This window comes from Protopterus annectens, chromosome 3.part1 (genome assembly GCF_019279795.1).
Source record: "Protopterus annectens isolate FY-2018-M chromosome 3.part1, PAN1.0, whole genome shotgun sequence".
Classification (NCBI taxonomy): domain Eukaryota; kingdom Metazoa; phylum Chordata; order Ceratodontiformes; family Protopteridae; genus Protopterus; species Protopterus annectens.
In genome coordinates, this window is record NC_056732.1 from 1,689,517,265 (window position 1) to 1,689,542,852 (window position 25,588).

Here is a 25,588-nt window from a genome sequence, read left to right on the forward strand (position 1 = left end):
TAAAATGCTTAACTGGAGAATCAATGATCATGTCCCCCCCATCAGTGTCAGCTTTTGCACAGCCCCCACATGGTCAAGGATGACCCACAGCCATGGGTATCGCAGGTGCCAAAGTCCAGCTATGATGTTTGTTTTAGTGGACAATATGACCACCAGCAGGATTTGACTAAATCAAAGGCACTATGTCAGCGGGAAAACATTTAATTAAATTATGAATCCTGCTACTTGACAAAATACTACAACCAAAGATATCTTTGAATTTTAAAATAGAACAAGTGGTGCCAATTATTAAGATTCTTCGACCCAACGGTTATCATTGCCCACCTAGGTTACTATGCACATAAGATTGCTGTGTTAGATTTAGTTAGCTTGACAAGCATACTCAAATATAAAAATAAAATGAATTGCTGTGGTTGGGTGGCCCCCTAAGAGCAGGGAGTCTCCAGGGACTGTAAGGTTCACTGGTGCCTCAAAGCGATTATGTGTCAGGCCCAAGTGTGGAAGAATGTACCAGGGTCCAGAAGTCCACGTTAAGATAATATTAGGATGCAGATATACAATAAGGAAATGCCGCTGCGTTTTTGACCTATAACGGTTGTGGGTAAAGCCAGAAAATAAACATGCAATATAATATTTTTCCTTAAGCTTTCTTGATTTTGCTCACCATGTTTTGCAAAGTTTCTTTAATATATGTGTTATGACAACAGTGTAACTAAAAATGTAGGATTATTTACACGATGTTCCGATGGCCCCGCCATTTTCTTCATGACCCAGAATGCCAGCCTTAATGTAAAAGGCATATCTGTTAATAGATATATCTGTTAGGTGGCAGCCTATGCATGTATCAGATTGGAAGAACTTACCTTTTCAAAAGGTACAGTCTTTTAGTTTCCCAAAGTGGGGCATTTTCTTTTTCAAAAACGTGAGAATTTGTGGGGCAGAGTGTAACTACAATCAAGGAAAGGGATGGATTTCACGTTTATTACCAAACAAATGTATATAGTTTCACAAGCCTAGTTAAGGTGTTCAGGACAGAACCTTAATTTTCAGTAAGAGTTGTGAGGAAGGCAAAACGTGTTTCTTGTCATAAGTATATAATGACATTTGCAGTTTTACGTGCTTTTTTAACACACAACTGTCTAATAGAGGCTGCCCAGAAACTAGAGAGGCAGGGGTGAGGTACATTTAGTTACCGTGTGTTAATTTTTATTGCAATTGATTTTGTTTTCCACATACCTAGGCATGATACTGCAAGCTCGGTGCATCATTGCTGCATTAATCAATTGAAAAAAAAAGACATGACCGTTGGAATATATTTCCTCAATTTTTATGCAGACTGACAATACAATCTAAAAGTGAAACACACGAGCTTTACTTCTTGGAGAATCGTTCACCAAACCATGACTTATTCGGGTACCCGCATGGCACAGAAAGCAAAACATCTAATGCATTGCATGATAGTATTGATCTTCCTAGGTATTGGAGAGCCTGTATTAACTGACAGCCCTGTGAGTGACTCTAGCATTATTGGAAAGAGATGTCATCTCTGACAGGCTGTCACCTAGCGAGCGTCTGGGTGCGCTAAGGTATCCACATCTTCCTGACTGTTTTTCTTGCTCTCCATAGCCTGTCAACCACAATCCGCCCACACCAGCAGTGTGAATGTGGTTAGTTAGTTTCGCATGTAAGAAAACAATTTGTGTTTGTGTATTTGGCTCGGCTGCTTCTCACTAGTCTACATTGCTGGCATCATGAATAGTGCTGTCGCCGTCTCCTCCCACTCGGTCTCATTACTGTCTAGGGGGTTGCTGAGAGGGGCATTTAAAAAGGGCAGAGATTTGGAACTCATTTCAGAATTCTGGAACGGAGTGCAATTCAGCCTTCCTGATTCTTTTGCAGCAGTAAAAACAGCTCTGTGGGCAAAATGGAAGTTTCTTTGGTGTTGTGCAGCCTCTATATTCTAATGTTCCTAGAAGGGAGCCCGGTAGCGCAAGCCTGGAAAAAAGTACTAAAAAATGATGCAACTGAGTTAATCCCAGAGTATGGAGAGACAGGATCCGAACGGCTGGAGCAGGCAAATGCCAACAACAATACGATGAACCAGGCGAAGTACGGAGGCAGACACTGGGGACAAGATCAGGATGTCAGTGGTGAGTATTATGCAAGTAAGACACCTGCACAGCTCAGCCTGGGTTGTTGAAGTCATTGTTTTTGCCGGACAGCTGTATACATGGGCATGTGTGTCCTACGAAGGGTCACGAGTAATACTCAAAATAACATTATGAATTTCCTTTCGTTACTGCAGAAAATCTCTCATCTGATAATGCAATTGAAACACTATAATAGGGCGTGAAACAACTGAAATAAAACTTCCACTGGCTTACTTTTGGTAATTAAGTGAACACGCTTTAGGATTATATAACATTCTTGGAATGTTCTGCAAAACGTCAAAGTTTCAATAAGAAATATTCCAATTAATGCCATTGTTCAAGACTGGCGGTGTGTTTAGCACACACAGAGACATGGTTTAATAGTCTGGCACACCCCCTACCAATTAATTAATAAATAAAGCATAATATATTTCCTATGCAGATGGATTAAATCTGTTGGGAAATAATGTTTAAGGCTACAGTCTGGTTTCAGCCGAATTTGCCCAGGTCCTGAATCTGACTTAATGGTCTGATAAAGCTATGTGCCACATCTTAAATGGTGAGTTTTACATTTGTGGCAGTACCACTTGTCCTGCTATTGATTACCCTTTTCAACTGACGATGTAAAAATAACATCTAGCAATCATAAATGAGACATGCTCAGGCCAGGCTAATTAATGCATGGCCTTGGCTGATTTTCTGAGAGGTTTCCGTAATATTCATTGAGGATCTGTCAGAAAATAAGTTACCGATACACCATGCACGAGGGAGCAGTGCAAATGCTCTAGTCCCAAGCTCTCGAGGACACATTCCTTGATGCCAGGGTCTCGAGCGCCCGTGCTGTCAGCTGCTTGCGTAGGGTTGCCACCTGCCCCTCTTTGCGAGGGACAGTCCCACTTTAAGCAGTTGTGTCCTAAGAAAAAAAACTAAAAAAATGTCAAATGTCCTGAGATTGTAAGACAAGATATATTTCTTAAGTTTTCTTTAATAGTTACATGAAACAGTTATGTTGTATCTGAAACACATAAATATTATACAAAATAACACGAGCAACACAAATTCTAAAAACAATAAGCTTTTATTTTGACAAAACAGTAAAGTTCTGTCCTTTGCATTGGCCATGGGTATGTCTTGTCCTGCAAAATCTTACATTTCTGCAAAAAATGTCCCACTTTGGACATTTGAAAAGATGGCAACCCTATACTTGCGCTCAAACTCAAATATGGCATGTTAGTTAAAGTAGTACCAACAGTAGTAGATTGAGCTATTCATACCTCTCAACTGTTCAGATTTTTGCAGAATGCCCAGATTTTGCCTCATATTTTCGTTGTGTTCCTGATAAAATACGTGGTTTTCTGGCAAATCACTGAGGATTGACATCACTAGATAATTATATAAATTTGAGTTTCAGACTTCATAGTGTTCAGAAAATACATTTTAATGCATAATCTTTTACCCTAGCAACTTTCTAAATTTATATAAGTGGAATATTTAAAATCTGTCCCTATTTTTAGGCCTTTGTACTCCCATTATTTTAGGTTTTGTCGGGATTTCTTGCTCTAAGACGTTGAGAGGTATGTGCTATATGTATCTGTATAATGTGTTATTCACCTGTGTTTTCTTGTGGGTGCTACAGAGCAAGGGTGGTAGCCACGCAATTCTAAAGAGTACACATTTTTTCTGAACCTGTTAGAACATTATCAAGCCATAGGATGTCTATAACCATCTACATCAATGCTTCTAAAAACGTGTATATAGCTTGCTTACAGAGGGGATTGCAAATCTAAAAGCAGTTATCTCTAATAGTTTTTGACTGAGCCGCAGCAGCTGAAAATGTTACACACATTAAGTATGGCTTGGGGTGGGGCAATGACTCAAGTGATATGACCACTTTTTAAGTGCCGGCAGATAGGGGGTATCAAGTATCTGTGAGTATAAAATGGAATTCACTGGCTGCACCCCTACTACGGAGTTTCCTTTAAAATATAGTGTAGAAGATCTGTATAAAAGTATCGGTGACATTTTATTATTATTTTTGACATTACAAACAAGAAGTAGCCAAGAGATTCAGATAAAGTTGCTTGAAAACTTCTTTCCTTTGGCTAAAGGTATCACAGCCTGTTACAGACTGCAGGATAAAAGATACTGGTTGTCTGCAGAAAGACTAATTGCCTGCTAGCTGTTTATAGATGTCATATTTGGTAGATTCTTCCTTTTCTTGCTTTTCATTTGTATGGAGACAGTTCATGACCAGACTTTGCTCACCGCCTGACCCAGAACAGGTCAAGTTTTGTGCACGGACTACAAACAGTAACAAGTGGGAAAGTGTAAACATTTATTCAGTCTTAAATATTTGTGCAGGGAGATTGACACATCTAAATTTCATAAGCTGGCTCTCAAAAAGGAAGCAATTAGTAGGATTTAAAGTCGAAAAGAATACCACACTTATGGTCAGCTGCTTTTGCTGCCATAGATTTAATAACTGAAAACAACAGTTTTTTTGTTTCTAGTGATGTGTGCCCCTGAAACTTTTTTATAAAGCAGATTGTTCATTTTATTTCTTTTTTCTTTGGTGGGGGGGGGGGGGGGAGCTGAAAATTCTAAAAAGAAGCAAGACAGGATTTTGACAATCAAATAAACATTTTCACTTTAGATAAGGAATGTACTCCCCAGTAAAAAAAGAAAAAGAAGTAGTCCACAGTTATTGAGATAAATGCGTCTTTCAGCTGGACCCATGTCAGACCTCTACCCCTTTCATATTTCTTTAAGCTGCTTAAAGAAAACATGCAACAATATTATGTAAACTGATCATATTTTTTGCAATAGTAATATTAATAATAGTAATAATAACAATAATAATATTGCATGAATAATTCATTTGGAGATGGTTCATTGTTTATTTTTTTCCAAAAAAAAAAACGTAAAAGTGAGATTCCATCTGCCTGAGTTGGTGGTAGCTCATGTAGATGTCAAAGATCACATGGCATTTATTGAAAAGAGTATGGTAATTTCCAAATGCCCCCATCAAACTTCCCCCAGTCAGTATTAATACCACCTTGGGTGTCATACTCATATACACACAGACATTACTACATTCTGTGCTACATGTTTTATTTATATGCATTTCATAGTATGAAAACTCTTAGGAAGGTATATGTTAAAGCACACATCTTTGTTTTTGATATATATATATATATATATATAATAGGCAATTTAACATTAATCTGTTCTCAGGCATGCATCAATTAACCGTCTTTATTTCTACAGTAAAACTGATTCCTTGTTATGACTTTTCTTCCATACAGTAACTTATATATTTACTATAGGCAATTTAACAGCAATCTATTCTCAGGCATGCATCACAGTAACTTATATATTTACTATAGGCAATTTAACAGCAATTTATTCTCAGGCATGCATCAATTAACCATCTATTTCTACAGTAAAACTGATTCCTTGTTATGACTTTTCTTCCATACAGTAACTTATATATTTACTATAGGCAACAGTAATCTATTCTCAAGCATGCATCAATTAACCTTCTTTATTTCTTCAGTAAAACTGATTCCTTGTTGTGACTTTTCTTCTGAACAATAACTTGATTTGCTATAACTCTTTTGATAGAATGTCATGTGACTGAAAACCTAGAGAATGACTTGCCACTGTCAGACTTGCTTAAGCATTTAGTTTATTATGGACAGCTGTTTCCATAATGCTTAGCAGACGTAAATAAGGTTTACAAAGTGTTGCTTTGTTGAATAAATGCCATTTGAACATATTTACTTTCCAAGCTATGTACAGAATGCAAATGACAGTTTGTGTTTGCAGTGACCATAAAGTTGGCATTTTTTTATTATGATGTCCAACAATGGTATTACCATTAACATCCCTTTTGTGTAAATGGCTTAAAGATGCTGATGACACTATGAGAGACCCTCCTCCCCATGAAGAATAGTTAATTCTGGCATGTGGCCCAAGGCTACCCTGGGATGATCGTGTTAAAATATGCTCATTTGCAAGGCTTGCATACTGATTTTGCCTATAGCAGAAGTTGTACTTTTCAGACACACTAGCAGTATGTGAAGCAAAAATATGCACACATTCAGCAGGCTAACTGCTCTGCAAGCTTCAGCCCTAGATTAGTAAGAATACTGCCTAAAGTCAGAACAGTCAAGCAAAAGAGTACATTGAAGCAAATTTTTAGCCTTATGTCTTTTGAAAAAAATTAAGTTAAGATACTAATACAGTGTGCCATGTCACCTGAGCTTTGTCAGACAGAGTCACGATCATCAAAGACTATGGTCACTAAAACAGTATGCCAATTTAACCTGAGATTTTTCAGCACTTCTGTTCAGCTATTTGTGAGGCAGATTCAGAGCACCATTTGCAGTCTTAGATTTTAGAAGTCATTTCATAATGTGTATTTTGCACTGCATCATAAGTGTTTGGTATTGACAAAAATCTGCATTTATTTACATTTTAGTACCTAGCTAGTAGTTCATCATAGTACTGCAGTGGTTAGCATTGTTGCCTCACACGTTTAGGTTCTGTGGTTTGGGTCCTGGCTGGGGTGCCTGCTATGTGGAGTCTACATGGTTTTCACCAAGGTTATGGACTCAGGTTTCCTCCCCCCATCACTAAGACTTGGTCACCATCTAAAGTGAGTATGTTTATGAATCTTGTGATAAACTGGCAACTTGTCCATGTTTGGGTCTATGCCTTATACCTATTGTTAGTTGGGATAGTCCAAACCTGTCCAGACATTAAATAGAATAAATCAACTATTAGGAAATACATGAATAAAGATCTGGGAAGTCTCACTGGAATAACTGAAGTGTTCATGTAGCCACATAATTTATCAAAGGAAAGCCAGTTGAATGTAATATACCTAAAACTGCAATTTAGCAGGAAGCCGGCTTGAACGATATTTTATATATCTTTTCACCAAGCCTCACAGGTATTGGAGTAGGATCAAACTACAAACCCCACACACACACACACACACACACACACACACACACACACACACACACACACACACACACACACACACATACACACACACACACACACACACACACACACACACACACACAAATACAGTCATACAGATCAAGCCCTCTGCTTAGGCATTGTTAGAATCATAGAATAACCTCCGGTAAGGTATGCTTGTTAAACTTTCAATCGTAGTTTTAAGCTTTAATGAATTATACTATAACTGTAGTATGGATGTCATTTGAAATGTTATGGACTTTTTACCTTATTTTACTTTATTTTAGATTAAGTTGCCTTTCTTTTTCTGCAAGGTGATCTTTTCATTGTTTGTTTAATTCTTTTTTTAGAATTTAAAACATTTATGGTTAAACCCACCAGCAGTGGTACAGGTTTGAATGAAACTGAACCTTTTAATTTCTTTCCTGATTTACACTGGTTGCACTCACTAAGATATATAAAAGACGTTTTTCGTAGGTGATCTTGCCATGATTTCAAGTGAATCATGTATGAATGCAGAAGCAGAAGTAACCTTTAACCTTTAAGCCGCTAATGAGAATTAATTGCTTTCAAACACAGTGCAAATGGACTAATTTTATAACTGACTAGAAGGCTGTTGCATTTGAACTTTCTTGATGAAAATATGACTGTCCTTACAGGATACCCTTTGACCTTACTAGCTAGCTGTACAGCTCACCCTATGCAGATCTGCCACACCATAAACATATGACATGTTCTTGATTTTTCCTTTTTATTCCCTCCTCTCTCGCCAACCTGCTCTCTACCACATTTTCTTGTCCTCCAACTAGCATTGTTGGCTATCCTGATCTGTTAATGAGCTGCCTCCTATAGCCAAGGGGACAGGGTTTGATTCCTTCCCCTGAAGTTGCCAACTGTGTGATTCGGAACAAGTCACTTAACCTAACAGGTTGCCCTGAAAAGGGACACTAGTGTCAAGAGGGATTTCCGAGTTAATAAATATATAGTATAAAATAAAGTAAGAACAATACTTGCTGTCCCACATCAGTTATTTTCATTTTATATTAGCTTACTTTAATTCCAAAAATAAGAGCAATCGAATTGCAGTGATGGAATGTTCTGACTCGCTAGAAATACTAATAAATATGAGAAAAGTGATATGAACATGAAAATTCTCTTAACTTGCATAACAAATGAAAAAGCGAAGGCAGACTGAAGCCTAGGCTGTGCTTTATGTATGATTACTGTCAGGGTGAATTATACTGGGGAAATGCCTAATTATAAAGCTACATTATCCCAGAGTTACCTAGTTACACTGACGTTGATGCTTTATGACTCTCACCCTAGGATTTCATAACATTTAACAATACTTAGGTGAAACAGTCTCTTTCTCTCTCACCATTTTAAAATGGGCCCAAGAGGAAAACATTCAACATACATTACATTTAATCCACTAGTACAGTTAACAAAATGCATTTGTCTCACCCCCCAGTGATATCAGACCCTTAGCAGTCTGTCCTTAGACGGGTCTATGCCAGTTCTTCAAACTCTTAAAATTTCGAACGTTACATGGTCGAGACCAAACATTCGAAATTTCAAGTGTTCGAAGATTGACTTTCAGTGGTGCTGTGCGGTGCAGATAGGGAGAATTTCCCTTTTCTGCACTGAAGTGCGGTCTTGGAGTTGGTATATTTAAGTAGGGGTAGAGGGGTGTGGGGGGTGCAGGGGGGCTTGCTAAAGTGTGTTTTTGTTTTTTTATTTGATATTTGAACATCCAAATGTTGAACATTTGGTTTGACATTTTGGATGTTCAAATATTTAACATAGACCCCCTTAGACCATTATACAGCTATTCATTTCCACTAGGAGAGAAGGCTGGGTAAGAGAATCACCAAGGGTATCATATTACATGGATAGTTGTTTCATTGTATTCCCTTTTCTTCTTCCTTTCACCAGCACAGAACAAGCAGTGATGTCAGTGAAGGAAGTCTGTATATGCGTGTGTGCATGCGTGCCTGCATGTGTGTGTGTATGTGTGTGTTTGTTCACTTGCACCCATGTGTATGCATGCAAATGTGTGTACATGGGGGATGCATGTACATGTATGTGCATATGGTGTGTGTTTGTGTGTGTGTGTGTGTGTGTGTACATGCACATGCATATAATGCACGTGTGTTTCACACAAGCATATCATGTATGTGCTTGTGTGTGTGCATGCATGCATGTGATGTATGTGTGTGTGTGTGTGTGTGTGTGTGTGTGTGTGTGTGTGTGTGTGTGTGTGTGTGTGTGTGTGTGTGTGTGTCTATGTGTGGATCTGTTTTGCAGTGGCCCTGCTAGTAGTGACCATCTACTCCTGTCCACATTCATTGTTTATTGCAAACACCTAGTGTAGGATTGAGTGCCAGCCACTGCCCAGTCTTATATGGATTCCCTACTGTATGAAAGAAAATTGGACAGTTAGTACCTCCAAGATGGATCTCTGGGTACAGAGTCCATTAATCAAGCCCACATCCCTGACACTGCAGAAGGTTGAGCCCCTTCTACAGACCCGGACAGCATACTGTATATTTCCCTATAGATCGCATTGTTAATGTCTGTTTATCCTGTTGCAGTCACTTTCTTCTTGCACAGATGATATATATTAACATTCTTTAGTTTGCATTTATTTGTGACCTAGTAAAGCGTTGTTCATAAATGAAGCTTGTGTGACATGACCCAGACCACACAAATGATACAGAGAAAACGTAAAATAATACAACTCCCACACTCCCACGCCATCAGCAAAATATAAATAAATAAATAATTAACAGTGCAGTAAACTGCAATAAAGCAATTTGACAGTATGAAAAATAGCCACCTCCAGTGGTTCTTTTCAATGTAAATGTAAGTTCTAATGCCCACACTACCATGGACATGCATTCCAGTAAAATCGAGAGAAAACAAATCATGTTAGGATTTTGCATCCAAGTTTCCATACTGAATATGGTTTAATGCTATACTTCCCAGAGCAAAACTGATTGTCTGTTGCTTGTTAAAGAAATAGATTTCCATGTGTGTACATGTGCACGCATGCACTTGTGTGTGTCTGTACATGTGCATTGTGCATAATGAAACTGGAATCACCCTCATGGAATGTTCATATTTACAGCTACACACTTTCACAAATCATGCACACAATTGTTTTAATCTTCAGAGAATATACTTTGGCAACCCTAATGATTCTAAAAAGTAAGTATTCAACGTTTTATCACACTTCTCTTTTTTCGTTTACACAGTTGCATCTGTTATCGACCAAAACAGAGTAATAGGAGCCAGTCACAGAATGTTTAGTCTCTGGGAATGCCTTATGATATTGTAGTTTTTGTATCTTAGTTATTTGTCAAGTTTTCCCAGTGCCATAGGACCGGGGCCAAGTCATTACAGAGCCTCAATGGTATGAAAAACTGTATGACAGTTAATGCTGGACTCTGGTAGTCTTTTGAGAAGTTCATTTTGCCCTTTTCTTACATACTTACCTTTGTTGTAGTTTAGCACATGGAACATTAATTTGACAGCCAGTTATATTGCTGCTTTAAACAACTACAAAAGTCATATTATACAGTGTAGTTTTGTAGTTTGCAGAATTCCAAACAAATTTCAGGCAGGGCAAAATAAATAAAATTTTATGTCTGACAAAAATAATACATCACTTTCCTTTCAGCATTCAGACTCTTTCAAAGCTTTTCACTACACACCTACACACTGAAAAGGTTTCCCCACACAGAGAGCTACAGAAGACATCCAACACTTCTATTCTGGTGTCTTGGGTCTGGCTATGGTCTCTGAGCTAACGGCCAAGAAACACTCAGAAGGTGAAGCCAAAATAAAGCTAAATAAATCCAAAAAGAAACTGCATGCAAAAGAAGCAGTTCTGTCTGTTGCTTGTTCACTGACTTTTTGTTTTATTAATTGCAGTTCTAAGAAAACTATTAGATGTGACATCACATTTTGGAAATTATTTGGACTAGTTTGCAAAGTACTTTGACCAGTAAATAATATGAAATCAGTAAGATGTCTAAGATATGTAAGAATCCAGTATATGTGTGTTGGAACTTGAAAGATTTGTATGTGAGCATGTATGCATGTCTGTATGTGTGTGTGTTTGTGTATGTGTCTGAGAGAGAGAGAGAGAGAGAGAGAGAGAGAGAGAGAGAGAGAGAGAGATACACCCACAGATATGTACTAAACTAACTCTGTGCTCACACATCTACACATATAGTCATTAACATTGTTTAGGGTTTTCCATGCCCTTTATATTCTTGCCTTTTATCATCATAACTTTGGCATGCAGACTGTTGTCAGATCTGTAACACCATGACATTCAAGCAGGGTCACCACACATCAGACTTGATGGCAAGCACATCTCTACAGAATGAAGGATGTTTTGCCAAAAATAGGCAGATTAGAGTCATGTACCTTTGGCTTACACGGAATTCATGTTTCAGTTCACTGTAGTGAAAGTGAGGGGAAACTGAAATAAAAAGCTAGGTCAAAGAAATAAATTCTTGTTAATTTTAGTGTGAAGGTTTTGCAGTGTGTTACATCATCCTGCAGACCACAGATGCTCAACGGAGACTTTCTTGACCAAAAAATTCGGTACAATGACTCACATCTGTGAAAGAGGCAGTGCAGTGGTATAGCGGTAATCGTTGTCACCTCAAAGGGGTTCCTTCTGTGTTGAGTCTTCATGACCTCTCTGTGTTAGCATGGATTTTATCTGGGTACTCTATTTTTCTCCCACCTCCAAAGACATGCAGTAAGTCAACTGGTGACCCTGAATTCTTCCTGTGTGTAATTGTGGCGTGTGTGATGCAGAAGAAGGGCTTGGAAATCTACTGCCATTCCCCTCCCCCCTTGTCTAGTAAACTCCATGGATGGCAGAGGCTATTTATGGCATTACTCTGAAAGTCAGACCTGAATTGTGAGCCTGGATGGATGGATGAATATATGTTAGGGGTGGATTTTGATGGTCTCCATAGAAAGATCCATTAGATCATTTTTTTCTTCCATGTTGACCTAACTATCAGCCAACCTAAGATGCCTTTCATCCCCATGGCTCAAAGATATACTTACCTCCAAAACAAAGTGCAGTCCATGTTGGAGAGCAGCAACATTGGAGTGTAATATAATTGTCTTTTGCTTGGGATCTACAGATTGTATGAGAAAACTCAGTATCAGTCATCTTTGGATCACACTGAGTACCTTGTAACCTAATTTTTAACCAGTGGCAGCATTTTTTCATACGACTGCTCAGAACATCAGACTCAACGATATGTCTGTACTCTCATGTATATTACTGCTCAGAACATCAGACTCAGTGATATGTCTGTACTGTCATGTATGTGACTGCTCAGAACATCAGACACAGTGATATGTTTCTGCTGTCATGTAAAAGACTGCTCAGAACATCAGACTCAGTGACATGTCTGTACTCTCATGTATATGACTGCTTAGAACATCAGACTCAGCGACATGTCTGTACTCTCATGTATATGACTGCTCAGAACATCAGACTCGATGACATGTCTGTACTGTCATGTATGTGACTGCTCAGAACATCAGACTTAGAGACATGTCTGTGCTCTCATGTATGTGACTGCTCAGAACATCAGACTCAGTGACATGTCTGTACTCTCATATATATGACTGCTCAGAACATCAAACTCAGCGACATGTCTGTACTCTCATGTATGTAATTGTTCAGAACTTCAGATTCAGTGATATGTCTGTACTCTTATGTATGTGACTGCTCAGAACATCAGGCTCAGTGATATGTTTGTACTCTCATGTATATGACTGCTCAGAACACGACACTCAGTGATATGTCCGTACTCTCATGTATATGACTGTTCAGAACATCAGATTCAGTGACATGTCTGTACTGTCATGTATGTGACTCCTCAGAACATCAGGCTCAGTGATATGTTCATGCTCTCATGTAAAAGACTGCTCAGAACATCAGACTCAATGATATGTCTGTACTCTCATGTATATGACTGCTCAGATCATCAGATTGAGTGATATGTCTGTACTGTCATATATATGACTGCTCAGAACATCAGACTCAGCGATATGTCTGTACTCTCATACATATGTTTAATGACTTTGGTGGAAAGTGTGCACATCCCAACTCTTGTTTTGTCTTGTTATTGACAGTAAACCTGTATTGGGGGTCCATTCTTCAATGAAAAAAATGATTCCCTGGCAAGGTAGCTAGTGCTGACTATTCACTCTGCAGCCACCAACCAGTAACCCAACTTCAGCTCCTGAGTCACATGTCAATCACACATCATCTGGATTGAAGTCAGGGCTTTATTATGCTGTACCAGGGAGATGACCAAGGTCCGGGGGGGGGGGGGTTGATCTACCTATTATGAATATTATTTGCTTTGGGAGGTGGAACTGATTTCATAGCACTAGCTTGACTGGCATTCCCATGGATGTTTGCAGTTTGCTAAATTTTCTTAGACTGTCAGTTAAAAACATTCAGATTGTTGCATACCTTCTGGTAGTACATAGGTCTGAATATTTTAAGGATTGTGTGCCAGCAGGACTTAGTTCATGTATGTATGCTTCTATCTAACTTAGTTAGGCATAATTTATTAACGGGGTAGATGAGATGGTCTAAAGCCCCATTTCAGCAATCACCTAGGCAAGAGACAAAATACAGAATTATTTGATCGCACTATAGTTTAGATTATGGAGGTTTGCCAGTGAGGTAACATTTTACATGCATATAAAATACAGGGAAGGAGCTCCAAGTAATACATACAGTATGCACATTAATAAAATGTCAGAAAAATAGCCAGCTTATTCTTTTTTTCATTAAGTGATACCTTAACTAACTAAACAGTCATGTACAAAGTCATAAAATGTTAATACAATAAAATTAATGTTACTAAATGTAGATTTGTTGATATATTTTCCCAGTAATAAGAGCATATGCAAAACTTACCTCCTCCTTTTTGGGATTTATAGATTGAATAACATCTAGGTGGCTTGTAACACTAATACACATTTCCCATATCCAAAAAATAAAAAGGGGAATAACACTTAAGAATTAAATATCATCGACATTGTACAAGAGTTCTAAAATATTTCAGCCAGTCTGATTAAATGCTCACATGAAATACCACAATAATTAATTATTATGAGCTTCTGAAAAAAATGTAGATTTAGGCCCAGTGTCTTCTTCCCACCATAGCATCATCGTATTATTGTACTGGTAAAGCAAGGTATACCACTATAAGTTTTTTTTTCTCTCTAGAAACTACATCCAATAAAATTTGGACTCTAAGGATTTCCAAATGTCACATATTTTTGATTTGCACTATGCCAAATTTTACTGGCAAACATAAATCCTTGTGGCATTTTGATGGACAGATTACTTTTTTTAACACAAGTACTGATTGTGTTATAACCTGAGGCTATAATCACAGGCTAGACAACATTCAATATATACATCCTAAACTTCTTATAAAATGTTGAATTGTTGTGCCTTAGGAATGACATTTAAAGATTGCAAATATGATATTGTGATGACCTAGACTTTAATACAGAATGCATAGATCTAATGTGGACAACTGATATTTTGCGATTTGCCTAGAAAACCTGAAATGAATGTTCCTAACACTGAGATATTACACACCTTGTTGGATTAATAACACAGAAAACATTGATTTTGTAAATAATTTCAAAATAAAAATGATAGTAAAACATAACCATCTGCTTGGATCACAGAACTTATTAAAGGGTGTATTTCATGATCTAAAATTTAGACAAAAAATTGGCAATCAGTACATAATCACAGATAACTAAATGTAGTCCGGTACATGAGTTCATTATTAAATTTTGGCATTGCATAATACATGGCAGTTCTTGCAGAACAAATAGTGATATTTTAGCTGCATTGCCAACATGGTAGTAGTCATTTGAATTGTGGATGTAGATTAATATTAATTAGGGAAGGGTTTTATGGTGGCTTGATTGTTTTGCAGTTGCAAGAGAGGTTATTTAGGAAATGTGTTTGTAATGCTGATTTAAATGTCTTTATACAGTCAGTTTGGGTAATATGGGAGGGTAAGGAGTTCCACTGTTTGGCAATGCTATGGGAGAACAAACATTGTCAAGCTCTTTTATTTGGGTTTGGTTGCACTTAATAGCAATTTGTTGGAGGATCTAAGTGTACGTGTAGGAATATAAGTTTGTAGTATTGAGGAGAGTGCCGGGCAGGTGTTTGGTTTATAAATTAGTTTATGGGCTAGCGTTAATTGGGTATAAAATAGGTAGTTGGGGAATTCGAGCCAGTTCAGTTCAGATTCAGTTTCAATTCAGTTCAATTTAAGAAAGTAATGTGCTTTTGCAAGACTTCAGTTAGTTTAATTTTAGCTTTTGCTAAACATATAGTAGTATTTTTACAAGAAACATACTTAAAATTTCTGTAACACAGATTGCAGGTGTCTTCTGAAAATTATTGCCAAGAATGAAATGCAGTCTTACAGTAAGAAATTGTGTATGTATCTCAGAAGATGGTTACTTTACCTAATCCTATCTATGGCTATGAGACAATTCCATCTTCATTTGACATTGGAAATTTAAGTCTTAAATCTTTAGAGACTCATGGCAGAGCTGACAGTCTTCCTACAACTGCTGAAACAGAAGTCAGAGCTCATACATGTTTTAGCATGTGAACATATGTGCAGTTCTGGTTGTAGTATACGTCCTCAGACATGTTCTCATAATTATTCCTGTTACTTTGAATTAAAAAAAAAAGTTTGAAACGGCATTCAAACAGTTAAGAAAATACCTTTTCTCTGTATGCTTCACTTAAAAACTCAAGTCCATGGTTGCTGTCTGTCAACAGGATGGAGGAAGAAGTCTTCTTCCAGCCACTCCTGTGAAATACTGCACTTTCAAATAGATGTGCAGCTTTCACAATTTGACATTGTGTTGCAGACGGCATGCCTACTCCTGTCTTTGTCAGTTTTTCTCTATTTATATTCCCCCCATGAGGAATTATACATTTCTTAGAGGAAATATAACATTCTGATTGTAAAAGAAATGCTATAGAACAGGCTACTGCATGAACCTTTCTTTGTGCAGCAACCCAGCTGAAAGATATGTGCCATAAGTAATAGCAATGTGACGCTGAGAGCATGATCGAAATACAGCATCATAAAAGCCAATATAATATCTCCTCTTTTTGAAGCTATCACTTGCATGTTGAGCCCCGATCAGCCCATTGCAGCCCTTATGACCAACAATGAGTAGCCCACACTTTTGCCTTATTGCTTAGTTATGGTACTAAATGAGCAGAATAAGCCAGTTTTTCCTTTTGGAGCATTTAAACCTTTTGTATGAAGTTTAATTTATTTTCTTAAAGGTAAACAGCATGGTGATTTGATTTAAATGGTGGCACTATGGTGATTAATGAATTTAAGAATGGGTCTGAGAGAGAAAGTTAAAGGCATGGCACTCAACTAGATAGCCACAAGACTGTGAACATATAGATTGTATGTCTTGGGATTATGTTAGGCCATTATGGTCAGCCTGGGTGAGATATGGTGCCAATATTTATATGCCTGTGTAAGGTAATAAAATATTCTTTGAATCACCCTGCTGTTAATACACTCACTGTCCTTTCTTCTTTTCTTACAGGCATGTCTGATTTCAGCTGTAGGGAGCTTCGGTCTACCCGCTATGTCAATGATGGTTCCTGTCGCAGTGTAAAGCCTGTGAAGGAGCTGGTATGTTCGGGTCAGTGCTTACCATCCTATAATGCCATCAGTCGGACCAAATGGTGGAGGCACAGTAGATCAGATTACCGCTGTGTTCCAGCTCACACTCGTACACAACGTATTCAGCTGGAGTGCCCAAACCAGGAAACAAGGACGTACAAAATTCGAGTTGTGACCTCTTGCAAATGCAAACGATATTCTCGCCATCACAATCAGTCAGAGATGAAGGAGTTTGGAACGGCTCAACCAAGAAGCAACAAAAATAAGTCCAGTAATGCACGCATCAGAGATGCCACCAACACATTTGAAATGCAGAATATGTACTAGAAACTCTATTAATATTTAAAGGACTCACACAACAGCACCTACTAATGGCTATTTTGCTTGATGCAGGACAAGCCTGGCTTTTTAAAGCTAAATTGACACACTCATTTTAAATGTGGCATTCCTTGGCCAATATTTGGTGCTGGAATGCCATTCAGATTTGTGTCAAAAACTAAACATAGAAATGAAAAAAAGCTGAGCCAAATATCTTGCAAGCTCTGTGGAACTGTTAGCAAGTATTTGGAATTAATGACCTGAGTTTTAAAGATTGTCAGTGTTCAGCAGGAATGCATAGTTGCAAAGCTACAATTATTTCAAGGGTACAAAGTCACACCTTAGCTATGTACTGTTTTAAGAAACATGATGGGGGCCTTTTCATGGCAATAAACTTTTACCTATTTATCAGTGATAACATAATTAAGTGACATCTGAGAATTGTCTACACAGCTAAACTTTTCTGAGCTTGAAGAGGAAAGACACTTTTCAGTTACTTTTGCATTGTCTTATAAGGTCATTAAAATGCAAAATGGTTTTGAAGAATGAAGGTGCCACAACTTAAAGGTATATGACAAAGCAAATAGCAATCACATAGATTCTGTAATGATGTACAGCTGATGCACACGCACTGCGCGCGCGCACACACACACACACACACACACACACACACACACACACACACACACACACACACACACACACACATACACACATGCATACATACAGGCCTCAGTGACAATAGAATCACATACTGCTTTAATGGTAAAAACTGTACAGAAAACCCAGAATGCAATCCAAGTTATATCAATCCTTTATTTCAATTCCAGAATAAAATGAAACATTTTTCTTAGTATGTCTCATAGAAGTCTATTAATAGTACTTTAATTTCTAAATTTAGTCAGGCTGGAAGTCTAAACATCAGTCTGGGAATGTGTTAAAACAGTTATGCAGCATTTCCTTGTAAACAATAAGAATATAGCTGTTCTGGGCAGAGCATGCTTGGGGCAAACATCATATATTCTCCATTTACACCGCTCTGTGGTTTATTTAGACAGCAGGTTCATATCAGTGAAACTTTGTTGTACAGCATGAAAACTTGGAGCTGTTAGTCACCAATCTGCGGCTTATCATACATTTCCCAGACGAGTGCCACAGTTAGATGGCATTTGTTTGCTCTTTTAAGACATATGTAATTTTCTCTTTGAAGCCTTTTAATGTCATCATGAAACATCCAGTTTACAATACAGTGACTGCTGCAAATTTGAAGGCTTTTAAAAGAAACAAAAAGTTTAAAAAGAAGTAAAATGCTAATATGATAGTGAAATTATAGGTTAGACAAACTGACTTCTAGTGGAAGAAGCTAACAAAACAGAACATAAAAATAAACCTCTCAGCATTAGCAATTACACATGGACATAAGTGGGTCTGTGATTGTCGTAGTTTCCTGGAGAGAGTGATTTACGCTCATTTATGCCCTGGTAGGAAATGTCATACAAGAAATAAATACTGCGAGCATGTTTGTAGTTGTAAAACATATACAGAGTATGTGGAGTGTTTCTCCCAGGGCCTCCGCTGAAAATGGGCTCTGTCCCAGTCGGACTTTCCTGTAAACAAATGTTAAATAAATAAAATATAAAGCAAGCAGTCAGATTCACTAATGGGGTATGCTACGTATGTTCAATGTACACATAATATAAGAAGCCCCAAAATGAATGGATTAAAACATAACATGTCATTTTTTCCCATAAGCGTAGCATTACTTACAGTGTACTTTCCAGAAATTATTACACCTCCAGGCTGTTGTTAAGTGCTCAGCTACTAGAGTCATGCCTGATAATACCCTGGCTGTAAGTGGATATCTGTTTAGCGCATGCCCCAGCGTATATTATTACTTACGCATTGCACATAAATGTACAGTATAATAAATATTTCAAGCAATTAAGTCCTTTTTAATAACACTAATAAACATGATATTTATTGGCAAACTATACACACAAAGTTTAATAAACATTGCAAGGGCAGTTTGTGCATTCAGAAGAATGTAAAACAGAAAGCTGGGAGTAAAACCATCAGCTGAAAATATCAGCCTTTGTTCATATGTTTTCCAAGACAGGCTGAACCTATTTGCATTTGAAATTGCTTCTGATGGAGTCATTGCTTTGCTTTTCATTTGCTTTAGTCTCAATTTTAAGATATTTAACACAGGAGAAGATATTTCACCCTCACTGCAAGTGACATATTTAATCAGAGGCCTACTTCCAAGGGCAAATCAGATGGGGAGAAATGGAGCTGATAAAACTATCCTACATTTCGTCATTTTTTTCCACTATAGTGACCTTGGGTATCTGTTAACAGGTAGTCACATGTGACTACCAAAGCAATGGTGGAGGGCAGGTTGGCATCAGTCAAAATTGCCTTGTGTTAAGACGTGCAGAGGTCTGAGCACTTGAAGTTATAAAGTGCTTACACTGCCAGTATAAAGAAATTGGAGAAGGGCATAGAATACAAAAGCTGGAAGTGTTCATTATGTAGGCAGTTACTTTCTGCTGCTCACTTCTTACCCTGTGTTAGAAATAAATTGGGCATGTATTGTCTGGGGTCTTAATTCACCTAATCCAAATGCTGGAGATAAATAAAAGTTAAAAAAGAATGTATGCAATTAGAGAACAGCAGAGTCAAAGTTTCTTTGACTGAGGAGTAGGTGGGATCCCCCAATCCCCCAACACCCCCACCCACCCATTTGCTACCCTTAGCAGTCTGTGGTGCAATGGGTTGTGCATTTGCCTTTGGTGCTGGAAGATTAAAAGGCTGTGGGTTCTATTTCCACTCCAGGTGACTGGATTGCTAGCACTGCAGTAAAACTTTAGGGGTGTGCTGCACTCCTGAGTCTGTCATCCTTCAGATCAGATGCTAAACTGAGTTCCCATCTACTTGAAGTGGTGGTAGCTCAGGTGTGTGTAAAAGATCCCACAGCACCTACTGAAAAGAGCAGTGGAAGTTCCCTGATGCTTCAGGTCTCTCCTTAAAAGAGGCTATTAGCATACTGGGACTAATCCGCTTTACAAAGGACAAAGAAAATTTAAAACATATGAAGTGCCTTGAGGACAGCAGTCATAATTAATGAACTCTTGTATTACTCTTAGTGAAAAATTACTCACAGCCATAACTCCAAAGGTAGGGAAACCATTTAGGGACGAAGAACATATTCAGTCACCTGCTGTCAAATAATCTAATTTACCAGAAATCATGTTAGCTATTCACTTCAAATCCAGTGCAAACAAAGGCATCAAATTTCGTTTGCAATTAAATGGTTTACTCAAACATCATAAAATGGAAATTTAAAATTAAGTTAATTCTTACTAGTTTATGTAAGGCTAGGTGGTGATACTAGAACAATGTAGAACCTATAGAGATTGATATTTTGTATCCCAGTATAGCAAATTAAATCAGAAGATGGACTGACATTTTAAGAGAGGTACACTTCTTTGCCAAGAGTGTCATGGCACAGAAGAATTGTAAGTAAACGTACAGAGTACTGCAGAAACGTCTAAGAAATATCTGAACAACTGATTTTGGGGACTCTGGTCCACTCTTTATGTGAGGCATTAGGGACCTTTGGAGTGTGGCCCCTGTGTGCAGTCTGTATGTAAGTTAAGTTATACTATTTTAGAATACAATGCAATAAGGAACAATCAATATTTCTGTCACCTCAGGTAACAGAATTAATCTTCCTTATAAGAAAAAATATTTCACAGAATCAGTTTTCATTTTGTTCTGACCATCTAGAAACATTATTATCGATGTAAGGGCTATAATGCATATGTTACAGGTATAGATTCATGCATAGTTGTACTGTGTCTCAGTGGTTAAAACACAATTAATTAAAATTGAAATTGTGAGGACATTTCACTCTGAATTTGCCACATCAGAGGAAAACCCCTTTTTCCCATGCTGCAAAAACCTTAGATTTAATTACATAAGAGATGAGAGTATATTGGGTTATCCACTGGACAGGGGCTGTAGGAACCTTTGCTCTACACATACAATAACTGTTTTAGTCTTTTTTATTAGGTACCATTTTGGCACTTGACTTTTGTGTTGCTGGTCATTTGACTATAAACCATATAGAAATATTAAATGTGTTTTACAACTTGTAGATTGTTAGTCATGCACATACAATAAAGACATTCCATAGCCTTTGTAAGCACATACAGACATGAAGTCATGTAGTTACTGGTGTATGGCACATTCAGAATTTAGTCAGACATGACATACCTCACACAACTATGGTTTAATGCTTTAATAACTTTGCAAAGTCTAAAGCCAAAATCAGTATTAATAACCAGTATAAAATGACTATGTTCCACCATACATTCTTGGAGGCTAAAATGAAACCTTATTATTGTTTTTATTAAGGATATAACATTACTTATCATACCTAATAAAATTTGGGTAAAAAGTATAAGCCATATTTTTACACCCCAGAATACTTGCCAGTAACATCTCATATCTTATCATTCAGTGTGTGTGTGTGTGTGTGTGGGGGGGGGGGGGGGGAGCTGCTTAAGATATGAAAATGTGACATTCATTTATTTAATACAACCATAAGTACGGAAATGGATGCTATTGTTAAAATAATTAGTAATGTATTTATTTTCTCATTTAAGTTATTTATGAGAACATTTTTGTAGATGTCTAAATATTACTAAAGCCTAAAGAATAGTTTGTTATTGCAAAATTTGAATTATATATTATTGTTAATAAAGTAGTAAAAATTGTAAAAAGAAAAAAAAACTGATGTGTTGTTGATTTTTTTTGTTTGCCTTAACTATTTTGACCTTATTTACTACAGTGCAAAAGGCTAAGCTGACCGCTTTGTTCTGGATCACTGAATGTATTTTATGTTTATTTTGAAGATACCTCGTTAGGGTATTACTCAAGAGCATCAGGTTGGCCTTTCCTATTCAACACCAATTTCTGAAATGGCATCAGCACACTTTTCATTCTAATTTCTCTTTTTGAGGTTCTGAGGGCCAACTATTTTTAAATATATTAAAGATGCAGAGAAAGCAGAACAATATGAACTTTTGGTAAGACAGCAATATTGGCATTTACGTTAAATGGAAGCAAAGTAAGGCGATGAGCGGATAATGAGCTTCTTTTTACAGTCCTGGGCAGAGCTGAAATGATGGAATTTGGCAGTCTACGCAGCGCATGCATTTGGTGATCTCCCTAACTGTCTAAAAAAAGTTTAACAGCATAGAAGCTGTCATTAAATGATCTTAATTATGATAATTTAATAGACAACTTGCAAACTGTTTAACTAGCTTTCCTGTTTTATAAAGGTAGTGAAACTGACACAGTTTATTCCCATGTCTGTTCCTGATAAATTCTGATAAAATGTAATGCTTGTAAAATAACATTAATTTCTCTTTTCTTTTCTGCATCTTTTGGTGCAGTACTCATGAACCAAAATTCAGAGCTGATAACATGGCTATGAGAAGTCTAGCACAACTTTTTTATGGTGCCAAGCGGAGGACTAGGAACTGTAAAATAAAGCACCAGCATGAGCTGTGGCACCTTGCTGCTGTCTATCTTAACAGACTGAACCATTTCCATCCATATTATTGTGACCCACAGCCATTTTTGTATCAGAAGAGCTTGTGCTGAGCACCAATGTTACTAGTGGGCTCGCACTGATAATGAGACACAACAGTTCCTATATTCTGTTCCGTTCCCATGTTTATATAATGCAGGTGCATCAGGTGCTTACCACAGTGAGATAAATATTGACCTTCTGAAATGAACAACAGGTGAGGGAATTAATCTACCTGTGCTCTGGCCAGCCTGTATTGTTGTACAGCATGAGAGGCTAGTGTATCTTCATGTGACTCAAAGTGGCACAACAGTTAGCATCGTTATCCCACACCACTTTGTTCTTACATTTGGTTGTGACTGCTGTGGCTGGGGTATGTTCTATGCAGAGTCGGAACTATTCTTTGGGTCTGCGTGACTTTTCTCCCGTGACTGAGAGTGTGCGTGTGTGTGTCTGGGGTGGGGGGTGAGTGTGTGCGTGTGTGTGTCAGTGTGTGTGCCTCTGAGAAATGGGCTGGTGCCTAAGTAAAGATTGAGTTCACTGCCTTTCACCTATTGCTGATAATTGAAAAATGATTACTATGCATTATATGGGAACAGCTGCCTCATGATTCATCATGAAATTCACGGGATTTGGCATGTTAGATGGTCATCCAGCTTGCTGGTGGTGATGTATATTCTGGAATGTGATGTTCTGTTTTTGCAGTAGGGTGTGATGTTGTGTTACTGCAGTAGTCTGTAATGTTGTGTTATTACAGCTGGGCGTCACTCATACCTCTCCACCTATTAGCGCAAGAAATCTGGACAAAGCCCTATCATAATGGGGAGACAAAATTCCAAAAGTCAGGACGGATTTTAAATATTGCTCTTATAAACTTAGAAAGTTGATAGAATTAACAGGATCATTTTTCTGAAGAATATGAAATCGGAAACTCAAATGTATTTCATTATTTAGTGACTTTGACTTTCAGATCAAGCCATGTTTTTTATTTGAAAACCACAGATTTTATCAGAAGCAGACTAAAAATATGAGGCAAAAATCTGGATATTCTGTGAAACTCTGGACAGTTGAGAGGTATGGACTGTCACAGTATGTTATTGCAGTGGGGTGTGATGGTATGCTATTGCAGTGGGGTGTGATGATATATTATTGCTGTAGGGTGTGATGTTATGTTATTGCAGCAACGTGTGATGCTGTGTTATTACAGTAGGGTTTGATATTGTGTTACTGCGGTAGGGTGTGATGTGCTTTTACAGAAGGGTGTAATGTATTATTGTGGTAGGGTGTGATGTTGTGTTATTGCAGTAGGGTGTGGTGTTATGTTGTTGCAATAGGGTGTGATGTGTTATTGCAGTAGGGAGTGATGTTATGTTGTTTCAATAAGGGTGTGATGTTATGTTGTTGCAATAGGGTGTGATGTTGTGTTATTGCAGTGGAATGTGATGTTATGTTGTTGCAATAAGGGTGTGATGTTATGTTGTTGCAATAGGGTGTGATGCTGTTTTATTGCAGGAGGTACCAGGCAGGTATTGATGTTCTGTGCAGAAAGGGGGTCCGGGGAACAGTTGGGAACCACCAGTCATAACACAAATTTAAACTGCATTACTGCTGTGTTATAGTGTCACTGTAAGTACATAGTAATTTTGCTGATTTGTGACACCCTACAAGCTGCTGCTTTCCCGCCCTTTCTACACCTCTGATTCTGGGTTTGAGTGCATCATTCCCCACTCATATATTGTAATACTATATGAATAAATGGTTTACCTTTACAAAACTGAATCACAGTGGTGCGATTGCTCATATGAGTGAATCATAACCACGAAAGTCAGAACAGCGACGGTTCCATATGTTCGAAAATCAGCAAATCAAAAAGCAGATTCACGGATTTTAGAACATAAACATCGAAAGAAAGAAAAAATGAAGTGTAAAGCAGGGGGGCTGCACCCCCCACCTCTCCTACTTTAATATTCTAACTCCGAGATCGCACTACGGGGGGGGGAAGGGACCATTTTCCGATCCGCACTGTAGTGCAGTCTGCCCCATAATGTTGAATGCGCAATGAGAGAATGTCACTGTGCATTCGCTCATTGCACATTCAAACCTTTTTCCGTTCGGTGTTTGCAAACTTTGCAAACGGCCTTTCGGACAATTGCTGTTCGCCCGTGTGCAATACGCACACATGAAGGTAAACCGAATAAACAAACCAGATTACCACTCACATGTTGTTCTTAAAAAACATAGGCTTGTTCATAATGACTCTTACCTGGTTAATTAAAAAAAGAACATAAGGCAAATCTCCTGATGGCCAAACCATTGAACAAAAACTTATACTAAAAAGTGTAATGTTGTTACTTATGGTAGAGAACCTCTCTGCCAGCATACAACACAAACAATACCCCCTCCAAAATGAAAACGGTGTTGAAAACCTTGGAACTTGGGTTGATAATTCCATTTCCTTTGATCATCATGTAATGACTATAGTCAGAAAGTCCTTCTACTTAGCAGAGCTAATAGCCAAAGGAATATCAAACAGCTCTAAAGAGATCATTTTCCCCTTACATTCAGCAATGATAAGGCCAGTACAGAATACATTGCCTCCTTTGGGCTGTACCTTACCAGACATACCAGACAAATAGAAATACCCCAGAAGTTCCTAACTAATAAGATCACTAACTTAAAAATCCTAAGCTTCCAGAAAATACTGAAAACAATGTCTCTTTATTCATTATCACAGAGACTAATGAGAGGAGATATATGTATTGCCTTTCATG

The 25,588-nt window shown here is 37.8% G+C and overlaps 1 protein-coding gene across 1 annotated transcript; it reads left to right on the top strand.

Moving 5' to 3' along the window:
* Nucleotides 1–1,802: 1,802 nt before the first annotated feature.
* SOST (sclerostin) lies at nucleotides 1,803–21,938 on the top strand. Its single transcript, XM_044067708.1, has 2 exons — nucleotides 1,803–2,150; nucleotides 16,821–21,938. The coding sequence occupies exons 1-2, from the start codon at nucleotides 1,925–1,927 to the stop codon at nucleotides 17,225–17,227; spliced, it is 633 nt and encodes a 210-aa protein (XP_043923643.1). The 5' UTR covers nucleotides 1,803–1,924; the 3' UTR covers nucleotides 17,228–21,938.
* Nucleotides 21,939–25,588: the final 3,650 nt, after the last annotated feature.

What these genes read in the sequence shown, in the direction of transcription:
- SOST (XM_044067708.1), top strand. Translation starts at nt 1,925, where the DNA reads ATGGAAGTTTCTTTGGTGTTGTGCAGCCTCTATATTCTAATGTTCCTA. An exon ending in ACAAGATCAGGATGTCAGTG is followed by an intron (nt 2,151 to 16,820) that starts GTGAGTATTATG and finishes CTTTTCTTACAG; the next exon opens with GCATGTCTGATTTCAGCTGT.